General features: G+C 52.4%; 1 protein-coding gene across 8 annotated transcripts in view; it reads left to right on the top strand.

Moving 5' to 3' along the window:
* The first annotated feature begins 2,239 nt into the window (after positions 1 to 2,239).
* The window catches only part of PRRC2B (proline rich coiled-coil 2B), a 57,405-nt gene continuing 46,968 nt past the window's right edge, over positions 2,240 to 12,676 (top strand). For 5 of the 8 annotated variants that reach the window (XM_036261540.1, XM_036261538.1, XM_036261536.1 and 2 more), the window contains exons 1-5: positions 2,240 to 2,461; positions 3,268 to 3,445; positions 6,507 to 6,609; positions 9,209 to 9,281; positions 12,294 to 12,437. In XM_036261540.1, the coding sequence (XP_036117433.1) occupies positions 2,347 to 2,461; positions 3,268 to 3,445; positions 6,507 to 6,609; positions 9,209 to 9,281; positions 12,294 to 12,437 (613 nt within the window). In that variant the 5' untranslated portion in view covers positions 2,240 to 2,346. The remainder of the gene's footprint in view (positions 2,462 to 3,267; positions 3,446 to 6,506; positions 6,610 to 9,208; positions 9,282 to 12,293; positions 12,438 to 12,676) is intronic. The other 3 variants (XM_036261541.1, XM_036261544.1, XM_036261542.1) reach the window with 1 other exon arrangement.

Raw genomic sequence — 12,676 nt, 5'->3', positions numbered from 1 at the left:
AGAGAAACATTGATGTGAGACCGAAACATCGATCGGCTGCCTCCTGCACACCTTCCCCTGGGGATCAAGCCCACAACCTGGGCTTGGGCCCTCACTGGGAATCAAACCGCTGACCCTGCGGTGTACTGGATGACGCTGACCATGGAGCCGCACTGGCCGAGTGGTTTCTTTCTTGATCGCGTCTGTTCCCCGCATGTTGCAGTGACTTCCCGGGCTTGGCCACTCCCCCTGAGCCTCTCTCTGGGGTCTGCATGAGGAAGGAGGTTGAGGGTCCAACCAGGGTGGCTGACACCATGTGGGAAGTGACCCCCCCCCCCCACATACATGTCCAGCTTGTGACACTCACCCCTCAGTGTCCATCTGTGTTCATTCTTTTTTTTTTTTTTATCCTCACCCGAGGACATTTTTCCATTTTTTGTACAGACAGAGTGGGAGGGAGAGAGAGAGAGGGAAACATCGATGTGAAAGGGACACATCGAGTGGCTGCCACCCGCACGACCAACCAGGGCCGGGGACAAACTGCAACCAAGGTACATGCCCTTAGCGGGAACCGAACCCGGGTCTCTCCGGACCGCAGGCGGGCGCTCTAACCGCTGAGCCAAACCGGCCAGGGCTCTGTGTTCATTCTTGATGAGCATTTACGAAGTACGTGCTTCTCTGTTCCTGTGTCTGAGGCAGTGAGGTTGTGGGTATCAGTCAGGGTTTGTGGAATGAATGGAAGCATAGATACACCCGGTTCTGTGTAAGAACAAACTTCGTTCATGTTTGGCCTGCTTCCAGGCTCATCTGCATTGGGGGTGAAGTCAGTGTCCCCTTTCTCACTTTTTGGGAGCCCCGGTTTGTAACTGGTCTTTGTTTTCTGTGCTTTACAGTCTTAGATCCTAATATATAGAGTTTTATCTTAAAATCATCTTTGAGGGTGTAAAAGGCTGCCCAGCACACCGGATGTGTTCCTTCTGGCCTGTGGGCCTAGAGTAGGAAGAGATGGCGAAGCTCACTGCAGCACGGCTGCCTCTCTATTCCCAGTGGGTGTTTTCACAGCTACCTCCGTTTTGTCATCACAGACATACCAATGTGCCTAACTTGATGCTTCAGCTTTCTTTGCCGCACATTAATTCCAGTGGGAAGTAGTGATCACTCACACAAGTGTTTATTTATTTCATGACCAAGTTTAGAACCTATAGCCAAGGTTGAGTGTAGAATAAAAGGCTTTGAAGCTCTTTGTCCTTGGTGCCTGGCACATGGCACTCACTGGCTCTTGGTGGGCACTCACTATTTGAATGAATGAGTGAATGAATGAGCAAGATGGTGAACTAATGGGGAGAGTGCTACTAGACTTAAAGATGCCTGTAGAAAGTTAGTGGCAGAGGGCAGCTTTTTCATGGAGGGGGCATGAGTAGCTGGTACGGCCCCTGTGAGGCCATCCGTGGGGTGCACTTGTTTCTGTTTTCCACGCCTGCATCTCAGAGAGCCCGCTCTTGTTGCCTAAGAACGTGTTTTCTCCTGATTATGCTGGTTCTTTATTTTGAAAAGTGCACACCCCTGACCCCAAATGATTTACTGACTTTGGTTGCTTCCCTTGCATTTGGGTTTGCTTGTCCTTGAAGTGAACAGCCTTCCATAGTGGGTTGTGTACCGACCTCCTTGTCCTGGCTGCCTTGTTTATTATTATTTATTTTGTCCTCACCCGAGGACATTTTTGCATTTATCTTCAGATAGAGCGGGAGGGATAGATAAAGAGAGAAAGAGAAACATTGATGTGAGAGAGACACATTGACTGGTTGCCACCCACATGATCCCAACCAGGGCCGGGGACAAAGTGCAACTGAGGTACGTGCCCTTAGCGGGAACCGAACCCGGGTCTCTCTGGTCCTGGGGCTGGCACTCTAACCGCTGAGCCAAATTGGCCAGGGCTGCCTGCCTTGTTTTTGCCGTTATATGGAGGTGCTGCAAGGGATGCGTGTTTGTTTTTCATCTTGAGGAGAGGTCGAGGCACAGAGAGGACTCTGTGAAAGTTGACATTTCAGTGTAGCTGATAGCAGTCGCTTCCAGCCACTTCAGAGGTGAGGGTGAGCATGAAGGGGAGTGTGAGCTGGTGGCCGGGATCCGGCAAGTCTACAAAATGCTCTTTTCAGTGTGAGCAAAGCTACCTGTGCATGGTAAGGGCAGTTCCTAGGGGCAAAGTCCAAAGCTTTGTTTAGATCTTCAAGGAGATTCATGATCCCTGAAGGATTTATTCACTGGATCACAGATTCTGGTGGATTGACACACTCTTTTTTTCCATTTCAAAGGCAGATCGGGGGCGGTGCCGAGAAAAATTTCCTTACTAGATGACATTTCATCGCAATGTCCGATCGTTTGGGGCAAATAACCAAGGGCAAGGATGGGAAAAGCAAGTATTCGACTCTCAGCCTGTTTGATAAGTATAAAGGAAAATCAGTAGACACAGTCAGATCCTCAGGTAAGAACTGGGTTTGGAAGCCAGGCCTTTCCACTTTTCCTTTAGTGAGAAACACCAGGTCGAGGGATTCGGAACCCAGAGTTCCCCATGTGGTCAGACCGTGGTCCATGCCAATCAGTCCCCTGGCAGGTAGTGGTCACCGGTCGTTCTGGGAAGCAGACTTCCCCTGCTCCTATTTGAGGTCTGGTGTCAGAGCCTAGAACACCCTGACTGCCGTAGTGGGGTTATTTCTCCTCTATCTTATCTTATTGAAACTATGGATATTTTTAGCCAAATGGTTAGAATGGAGCTTAATTTGCATTCGAGTTACCCGGATTCGATTTCATGGTTCCAGTATTCTGGGACTTGGTGGGAAAAATTCCTGCTGATACTATCCACACCCCAGGAGGGTTTTATGAATGCCCGGGCTTGGCTTGGGTCCAGGCAAAGACTGTCCTTTCAGCCTGCTGTAATGAGGCCAGAGCGGTCTCAACTTGCAGAGAGCGGTTACCGTGTGGGACGGAGGTTTTGGGGGCCTGGCTCCTCATCACGCTGTAAACGACTGAGCCTTCTCCTGCCCACTAGTAAGATGGACGCCTCTGCTCAGATCCCGCAGCTCTGGCCTCCGAAGGCCTGGAGGGGCTTGCGAAGTGACTCAGGTGTCCGCCTGGCACTGCTGGTGTGCTTCCGTGCGGGGCCCCCCTCGCTTGTGTGCAGTTGCCTTTGTCATTATCACCTGGGGTTGGAAAGAGCAGCTGGATGGTTCTGGCCTCTTTCTTTCTGTAACTCCCCTGTGCGATGTCTGTTTCCACCCTGCCTTCCTGCAGTTATTCCTAGACATGGCCTACAGAGTCTTGGGAAAGTTGCCACAGCCCGGCGTATGCCACCACCTGCAAACCTGCCAAGCTTGAAGTCTGAGAACAAAGGAAACGACCCCAACATCGTTATTGTACCCAAGGACGGAACGGGATGGGCAAACAAGCAGGATCAGCAAGACCCAAAGAGGTGAGAGCAGAGGGGCAGGTGGCTCTAGCAGCTGCCGGAGCACCGCACACTCCCAAGCATCTTCTGCCTGGGCCCCTGCCGCCTCGTTGTTTCTCGCTCCCTGCCTGCATTCTCCCTGGCTCTTGGAGCCAGGGCAGCGGCAGCTCTGTGGCCGTCTGGTCCCCAGTGCCCAGTGTCCCCTGTGCCTCATCAGAGAGACCTCATCAGCCCAGAGGAGCTTATGCGGTGACTCAGAGCCAGTTTTGTAGGAACCATGTGGGCAGAGCTGGCTCTTGCCCGCTTCATGCCAGTGAGTCCCTGTGTGCTGGCTCCAAGCTGAGGAGGCAGACTTCCCACCTGTGGGCCAGCTGCCTGCCTCCCTCAGAACAGACTGCTGCAGGGCCCCAGACAGACCAGGCATGAAGGAGAACGGCCCAGCGTCCTTATGACCCAAGGTCTGGCACAAAAGTCGATGTTAGGGAAACAGCAACTGTTAGTGGTGCTGCTGCGCCGTGGGGTGCACTGCACTGCCTGGGCCCTTCCCTCCGGTGCCTGGGCCTCCAGCAGTCTCCTCTCTGCGTGTCTCCTCTGGTGGGCTCTGGCCAGTGATAAAGGTGTCCAGGAGAGAGGACTTGGGGTTTGTGCTGGGAGGACAGAAATTCACAGCTGGGGTAGCCCACTCAGGGATGAAAGCTCCCAGCCCCGTCTTGGCGCCTCTTGCCCTGCATCTCAGGGCCTGGCCTCTTGCTCAGGGTCCGGAGCACAGCTGCTGACCGGCGTCCTTTCCTCTCACTGGGAAGGGCCGCGAGCTTTGGTAAAATTTCCCTGTGGGTACTTCCGACGGGGTAGAGTGAGCAGCTGATTCGGTCAGATGATCATAGAGGAGCAGTAACCGCAGTAGGGGCTTAAGCGCTTTTTAAATCTTTTCTGCCCGTGCGTTTAGGGTCATACTGGTCCATGATACAGTGTGACTCTGGAGGTGACGGATGTGTGTGAGGCCCAGCCAGCTGTTCATTAGCGTTACGGCGCTTGGAGAACCATTTGGCTTCTGAGCTTCACTGTCCTATGAAGTAAGAATAATACCTGAGAGAGCACAAGCCAGGTACTTCACACAGAGCCTGGCCTGGAAGAAGTGCATGCAGATGTCATTCTAGTCAGATGGTGGACGCTACAGACTTAGTGAAATGGAAAGTGAAATGGAAAGTTCTAGAGAGAGAGGCCACAGCATTGCTCCCTCCCTGTATCCATTCTCACCGAGCACTAGCACAGAGAGGGTCGCAGCTTTCACGAGGCCAGTCGTGCTGAGACGAGTCTGCTGGGCGCGGGGGTGGGGGCGTGCGGGAGGAGGAAGGCGGAAGGCCGCAGGCCGGCCCTGGCTCTCTGCTGCCACTGGGCTGTGCCCTCCTTGGTGGTATCAGAGGTGGCAGAGTGGGGAGGGGACATAATTGCTCAGTGAGAGAACATATGTGTCACTCCCTGGAAGCTCCTGTTTTGGTAGAATGTCATATGAGGGGCATCAGTGGCCTTCAGTTCATGATGGTCACGATGCTGACAACTTCCTTGGGGTGAGTGGCCTTGGAAGAGTGTCACATGGGACTTCAGCTCGCAGAGGGGCCACCAGCAGTGGTGGGCTGTGGCCAGGAGGGTGGCTGCCCAGTCTGCAGACGTCTTCCTTCAGGACCCTTTCTTGTTCTTTTCTCAAAAGATTGTCGGTGGGGTGCAAACTGGTGCAGCCCTTTTTCTGGAGGGCGGCTGGCAATATCTTTTAAATTTCAACACATCTTTTGATCCAGCAATTCCATTTCTAAGAACTTACACTATTGAATTATACAAAAGTGTGCAAAGATATTTATACAAAAATGCTTGTTGCAGTCCGGCCAGTTTGGCTTTGTGGTTGAGTGTTGACCCAGGCCAAGAGGTCGCCAGTTTGATTCCCGGTCAGGGCACGGGCCCAGTTGTGGGCCCGATCCCCAGTGCGGGGGGGCATGCAGGAGGCGGCCAGTCAATATTCTCTCACATTGATGTTTCTCTCTCTCTCTCTGTCTTCTTTCCTCTCTAAAATTTAATAAAGAAAAAAAATTTTTTTAAATTAAAAAAATGCCCGTTGCAGTCGTATCTGTAATAGAAAAAAATGGAGATTGGTAAATTAAGGCCCATCTAGTTGTATCATGTCATTAAAAGAAAGAGGTGGGGCCTGGCCGGTTTGGCTCAGCAGTTAGAGCGTCGGCCTGCGGTCCAGAGAGACCCGGGTTCGGTTCCCGCTCAGGGTGCGTACCTTGGTTGCAGTTTGTCCCCGGCCCTGGTTGGTCGTGCGGGTGGCGGCCGCTCGATGTGTCCCTTTCACGTCAATGTTTCTCTCTCTCTCTTTCTTCCTCTCTCTCCCTCTCACTCTATCTGAACAAAAAATGGAAAAAAATGTCCTCAGGTGAGGATAAAAAAGAAAGAAAGAAAGGGGTGGGGCCCTGTGTGTCGTTATGAAAAGATGTTAGATTAAGTAAAAAACAAGTTATAGAAGTATATGCATGGTGCTCTTCCACTTGTGTTAAAAAGTACTGGTATGTAGAGAAAGGTTTGCTTAGTTTCTCTCTGGAGGACGAGATATAGACAAATTCTGCGTTATTTATGTTGATATTATTTTTACTAGGAGCATCTGTTTATTTTACAAGCCAAGAGAAGGTAAAACATTTTAAAAACCTGCTGTTTCAAAGCAGGCAGTCCCCCGAATAGCTACGAGCTCTTGGTCAGGAGGAAGGGGCTCAGAGAGCCTTCCCTGTGGTGACTCAGTTTCCCCATTGGCAGACCCTCCATTCCCTCATTGTTTACAGTGGGCTTCCAGTTTTTGCAGGCAGAGGCTCTCCAGGAAGGCCTGTTCTCTGTGAGATGCCAGTGAGTAGACCTCATGCATGTTGTTTCCCATTAGTCTTTACCAATATAAGTGTCTCTCGGGGAAGGTACTGCTTCTGTTGGCCAGAAGAAGTCTTGCTCCCAGTGAGCAGCTGTGGCTCTTGGAAATGCAGAGGGACCTGGTGAGCATGGCCTGTGCCACATTGAACCCTCACTTGTGTGTCCTGCCTCTGTCTAGTTCCAGTGCGACGGCCTCTCAGCCGCCGGAGTCGCTGCCGCAGCCGGGTTTGCAGAAATCTGTCTCCAATTTACAGAAACCGACACCGTCGATCAGTCAGGAGGTAGGTGCTGGGGACCCCATCCTAATTTTGTCCAGGTGTTGGGGCCACCTAACACCCCTGTTGTCAGGGTAGGAATGTCACCGTGAGGGTGGTTTTGCATGACTTGCTTATACCAAAGGCAAACCTGGTAAGTGGCTTTGGAAAATGAACACAAGAAGTAGTCCTGGTCACTGATGAGATTTAATCTGCAACTTGCGGAGAAGACCCCAGGTAGAGTGGAGTACATATACCCAATTTGAGTCTGTTGACTTGTGTTGAGGTGAGGTCACTCAGGTAGGTCCGGGCTGGATCAGGGCCCCCAGTTGTGCTCCAGGGGAACTAGTGCCGTGAGCAGACAGGGCAGGTCAGGCCTCAGAAAGGCGAGCTGGGGAGCAGTGAAGTACGGCCTCGGTCTCCTGAGTGTCTGGTTTGCCGGCGTGCGCTCGCTCCGGCTCTGGGGGACGCGAAGGACAGCCCCCAGGCTGACGTCCTGGGAACCCTTTTTAAACAAGGCCTCTGGGGAGCGTGGTGTCTGAGAGCCATGTTGGGAGCTACCTAGCTATGAGCCTTCGTTTGTTGATCCATTTAAAATGCTTTTTCTAAACAGAAAGGCATGATTTAACTTAGCAAGAGCTCATGATATACTGATTCCATCAGAGATGCGGGTCACAGAGATCAGTAGGAGCTCATACTTAGCTGAGAATCTTCAGTCTTTTAGATCAAAAGAAATCTAGACAGATCCCTAGCATTCACCAGTCTTCTCGAAAAAAACTCGAGTTACTGTACTTTAGTTTTATTTTGCTGCCTGTACAGTAGGAGGTCTTGGGTCACCCCCCTTCTGTGGGGGAAGTTTATAGCTTTGCCAGAAGGACCCTCCCAATACTAATCTGTACTTTTGAAATTAAAGGGAAAAAATCATAATTGTGTGAGGCTCCATATTGGCCTAAGTCCAGTGGGGTGTGCTGAGTATGTCCAGTTGAATTCATGTGCTTCTCAGCATTTGAAACGAAATAAGATTGAAATGAGATTGTGGAGCCACAGTTTTTCAGCCCTGGATGCACAGCAAACTCACCCTTGGGGCTTGTTGAAAGAAAATACACGTTCCTGGACCCCACCACTGGAGAGCCTGCGTCAGGGCCTGGGCATCTGTGGAAAGAAATTGCTTCGGGAATCATCTAAGAACCCCACCCTGGAGTAGCACAGGTCATCTGCCCAGTGCTCAGCTCTTTTCGGCTGTCACCTGGTTTTCTCTCATATGCAGAGGTGGTAAGACGAGACTCCCTGTTCTAAACCCTCACCTCAGAGGTTGTACGGGAGCTCTACTTTTGGGATGAGGTTCACCAGCAATAATAGGATCCCTCCTTGGCCCTGTAGGTACTCCCTTCCAGTTTAGTGCCTTGGTGGGTGAGGGCAGGGGCGTCATCCCTGTGCGTAACACACACCAAGTGGGAGGCTGTCGGTTGGCCCTGGGGCTCCTCCTCTTGCTGCTGGGTCTGGAGGTGCGCCTCTCCTTGAGGGACTGTTCACCCCAGCTGCACAGCCTCTTCTGTGTCTCCTCTTATGGGGAGACCCTGGGGCATTCTGGCCACCATGTCAAGCATTCATGGCAATTCCCGACAAATGAGTGGGTTGTTGGACCAGGTCAACTCTGCACTGAAGGTGGGAGACAGTTGGCTGCCTTCAGCATGTGTGCTGGTGGCCATGGCAGGGTTGGACTGGAGAAGGAGGGGTTGTGGGAAAGGGCAGTTCAGTCTGGCACCTAGCCCAGTAAGGGCAGACACTCGGCCACATCAAGCCCTGCTTTTGTAGCTTTATCTTCAGTTGGAAGGGAAGTCTGGTAAGTTGGATGTTATTGAGAAAGGCAGATGAACTCAGTTGGCAGGGACCCAAAGGGTCTTTGGACACAGGCAGGATGGGACAAGTCCTGGCTGCCTCTCCAGCTGGTGTCCCAGTCAAGTTTCTCCTTCCTAAGCCTCAGAGATGTGACTAGAGCCCTCCCCCGGTGTGGGAGGCTTTGGTTAGGCAGGGTGTGCCTAGCACAGTGCCCAGCCCTGGTGCGCTTTCAGCAGAGGTTATCAGGTAGGACTGAGCGTGAAGCAGGCAAGTCCTGGTGAGTGGGGAGGAAGGCCTGTTGGAGCTGGGCCTTGGAGAAGGGTGGTAGTTGTGGGGCGGGGTGCAGCGGCCCCTCCAGCTGAGAGTCAGACACCTTGGCTTTCCTGTGCTTACGTTCTGTTAGCGGCATGCAGTTTTTGAGACATGTGCTGGGATTGGGACTTGCTCTTTGTCTTTGGAGCAAGACAGTAGCTCTGTGTGGGCAGGAGAGGCGACCTGCCAGAATGTTCCGGACTGCAGCATGAAGGTAGATGTGGGCTCGAGACCTGGCTCGGCCTTAACTTACTGTGTGACTAAGCCGATCGCTTCCCCACATCCTCATCCGTCACATGGCCCGACAGTTCCTGACCTGGCCACTGAACGCGCCGTGGCTGGTACCTCTCAGCACATGGTAGTGACTTGGCGCAGTGGTGGGACCTGAGGGGCGGCCGTGAACACCGTAGTCTCGTCGCTGGGGAGCGGGGGGAGGCTGCGGTGCTAACTCTCTTCTAATTCTCTCCTTTTTCAGAATACACATTCAGTGCCAGGTGGACCAAAGTCATGGGCACAGCTGAATGGAAAGCCAGTAGGACACGAAGGTGGTAAGTTGGGTGGGCAGCAGCGATGCATACCTTTCCTGGACTGTTTGGTTGGGTCTAGGTTGTCTTTGGCCTAAGCTTCGTGGGGTGTCTCACCTGAGAGTCACTGCTCTGTGGGGCCCTTGACTGTGCCCCGGGAGGAAGTGTGGTTCTGAAAGCCTGTCAGCTCTTGGATGTCAGAGCAGCGTGGCCGAGCCTTTCCTCCGGAGGCTGGAATCACCGTGTGGTCGAAGGCTCTCCCCTCAGTCTCCAGTGGGTGTGCCAGAGGTGCTGGGGGCAGAGCCCCAATGCTCCTGACTTCACGGGGGAAGGGTGCGCAGTCCCCCCCATGGGTTCCCCAGCCAGGAGGGTGGGGAAGCGGGGACAAGGTGAGCAGGGAGCAGGAGGGGCTGGGACAAGCCTTTCGCACTCTCCAGTTAGGTCTCTAAATAGGCTTTTTAATGAGCAGTCACTGGACTGTTGATAGTGGTTGTTTGACTTTTGTAGTCCATCTTTCTGCAAAGATTGTGAATTTAAGTAAATCAGATGTATGAATTTGTATTTAAAAGCATCTATAGAGACTAAACACAAATAATATAATGGGTACACCCTGTGGAGGCAGCTTGACGCTGCTTCTCAGGACCTCGGTCCGTCTCCCCTAGGAGCTCACCCTCTGAGTTACGTAGCCTGTGTATGCAGTGACACAGGTCATTTGCTACAGCATTGTGATAGCGAAAGATTGGACATAGTCACTGGAAACACCCATCAAATTATGACACTTTAATGAAATGCTATTTATCTGTAAGGGGGAAAAAGTTTTCCACTGGCATAGCAAGATCCACAGGACATATTCTTAAATGAAAAAAAGTGCAGAATAGTATGTAGAGTTTGTTATATTCACGCAGAGATTCGGGGTGACGGACAGTACACTTTAACAAATATGTTTTAAAAAACATCTGGAAGGAAACACAAGAGGGAGGGAGGGAGGGAGCACCGACTTCTCAAGGCACCAGGAGTGTCGGGTAGGACGCCAGGCTGGGAGGAAGGCTTCAGTGTTGACCTTTTGATGGCTTTTTCCTTTTGAACCTTGTGGTTGTTATTACCTATCAAAAATAAAGTTATTTATAAAACAATTCGAAAGCAATCAGGCACTCTGCACATGTGTGACAGCTTGTTTGGGAGGTGGCAGAGCCTAGAATCTCAAGAGGAGAGAACAGACACATGCTGGGCCCAGATGGGGCTGGGGTGGGAATCAGGCTTCTGGGTCCCCTCTTGTGCTGGGCTCACAGGTCCATGATGCCATCAGGGCTGTGGGGACTTGGGAGTGTGTCATCCACAGACATTTTCAAAAGGACTCTTTCTGAGTTGATGGACTCTCCACATAGAAGGTGGTTGATTTTCATCTGAAAAGCTCAGGAGGTCCGACCATCTGATTGGGGCAGAGGCCAGAGGCTCAGTGTGTGGGTCTGGCGCCGGCAGCATCACCAATGGCTTGATCTGGGGCCTTAGAAGAAGCCCCTGATTTTACTCTCTGAGTTTCTTATGGACAAGCAGATGGCACAAGGGATTGGTGGGTGAATGTTATAGAGCATTGAGACCTTAGCAATGATACCACTTTGGTTTGAGATTTGAGTTCTGCTTGATACCTTTTCATCTGTGGAGGGTAAGTTTAATTTATGCTTACAATACCTTCATGACTGGCGAGGCAGGAAAAGGTACTGGGCATTTGCTGTTTTGTTTTTCTTCGATTAATGTACCAGAAATCAATAATAACATGTCCTTGAATGAAGACATACTTGATTTTTAGAGAGCAAGGGAGAAGGGGGGAGAGAGATAGAAACGTCACTATGAGAGAGAGGAGACACACACACATCGATCGGCTGTCTTCCGCAAAACCCAGATTGGTCTGGGGATCGAACCTCCAACCCAGGTTGCCCTTAACTGGAATCGAACCCTCAGCCCTTCAGGCTGGCACTCCAACTGCTGAGCCAAACCGGCCAGGGCTCTACCATATTTTTAAAGCTTGACTTTCATATTTCATCTTGCCAGTTCTTAACATAAGGAAGCGAGTATGTGAGTCAGAGCCCCTGGGCAGAGCAGGGGGCGTCTTTGCGACCCTTGGAGACTCTCTCAGGTTCATCCCTGGTGAGTGACGCCCAGTTATCATCCTGGCAGGTTGATCTGACCCTGGATCTCTTACCACGGGGATGGTGAGTGAGTTGCTGCCTGTGCTTCTGCACTGACCCCTTCATCTTTCTGCAAAGTCTGCCTGAGCTGACAGGCCTGTGAGTCAGTGGTGCCAAGAATAATACCGAGGGGGAGAATCGGCTTTATTTCTAGGGAGCAGGGCTCGCCACGTTGTGCTGTTAGATACACTGTTGGTCACGTGGCATTGGACACGCGCTGCGTGGTCCAGACAGAGGGACGAGCTCCCACTCCAGACGCGTGAACGTGTCGCTTGCTGCCATGTCCTCACCCAGAAGATGACTGCCAGCCCCCGTGCTGAGAGCCGCGCGAGGGCAAGATGAGGGAGCGGCTTCTCTGGGGCTGCAGTGTTGGCGAGGGAGTGGAAGGAGGAGGACAGATTGTTCACAGCAGCCAAGCGGGTAGCCTTGCAGGGCCGGAGGACCTTTGTAGAAAATGGTAAAACTGGGAAGGACAGACCGATGAGGAGGCACTCGTGGTGTAGATGTGGGGCTGAGGCCTTTGGGGAGAGTGGGGGACACCTTCTCTTGGCACTACTCCATATGAAAGCACTTGACTTCCTTGGACTGGTTTTGCCAAAGACTGCGCTCATCTGCCTCCTGGGCCACCAGAAGGACCTTACTGCCATTTCGAGGAGCCGGGAAGGGTCCTGGCTGGAACTGCGCCTTCTTACCCACACCCTCTGTGACTGGCCCCTGACAGTTGGCATCTGGGGACTCTCGGGGAGCCCACTTCCGGCCAGCGTGGCTGTCAGTGCGTGGAATTGCTGCAGCTGAGACCCATCGGTGCCGATCTCACTTGCTCCATAAGTCTTTCCGGTTTTCTCGACAGGTTCAAGGGCCTCAAGCCGACTGTTATCCTTCTCTCCCGAGGAATTTCCGACGCTGAGAGCAGCTGGAGGGCAGGACAAGGCTGGCAAGGAAAAGGGCGTCTCAGATCTGTCGTATGGGCCAGGACCAAGCCTCCGCCCTCAGAGTAAGTGGGCCGAAGCCCTGTCTGGCACAGCTGAGCCCCCTCATCTCCCGTCCTCTTGGACAGGGTCGTGCGGCTCTCAGAGAGCCATCACTCCCTTGGCCGGGTCCCTTCCTGGACAGCGTGGTCAGTGACCCTTTGCCTGACCTCTGCTCTGCTGGACTCACTCCCTAGGCTGGTCTGGAGCCACCCCTTCCTTCTTGTCTGCTGGGTTGGGTCAGACCTGCCTGCCTTCCTACCTG

This window comes from Molossus molossus, unplaced genomic scaffold (assembly GCF_014108415.1).
Source record: "Molossus molossus isolate mMolMol1 unplaced genomic scaffold, mMolMol1.p scaffold_m16_p_14, whole genome shotgun sequence".
Taxonomy (NCBI): domain Eukaryota; kingdom Metazoa; phylum Chordata; class Mammalia; order Chiroptera; family Molossidae; genus Molossus; species Molossus molossus.
Note: the sequence above shows the minus strand (reverse complement) of the source record. Positions and strands in the feature narration are given on the sequence as shown.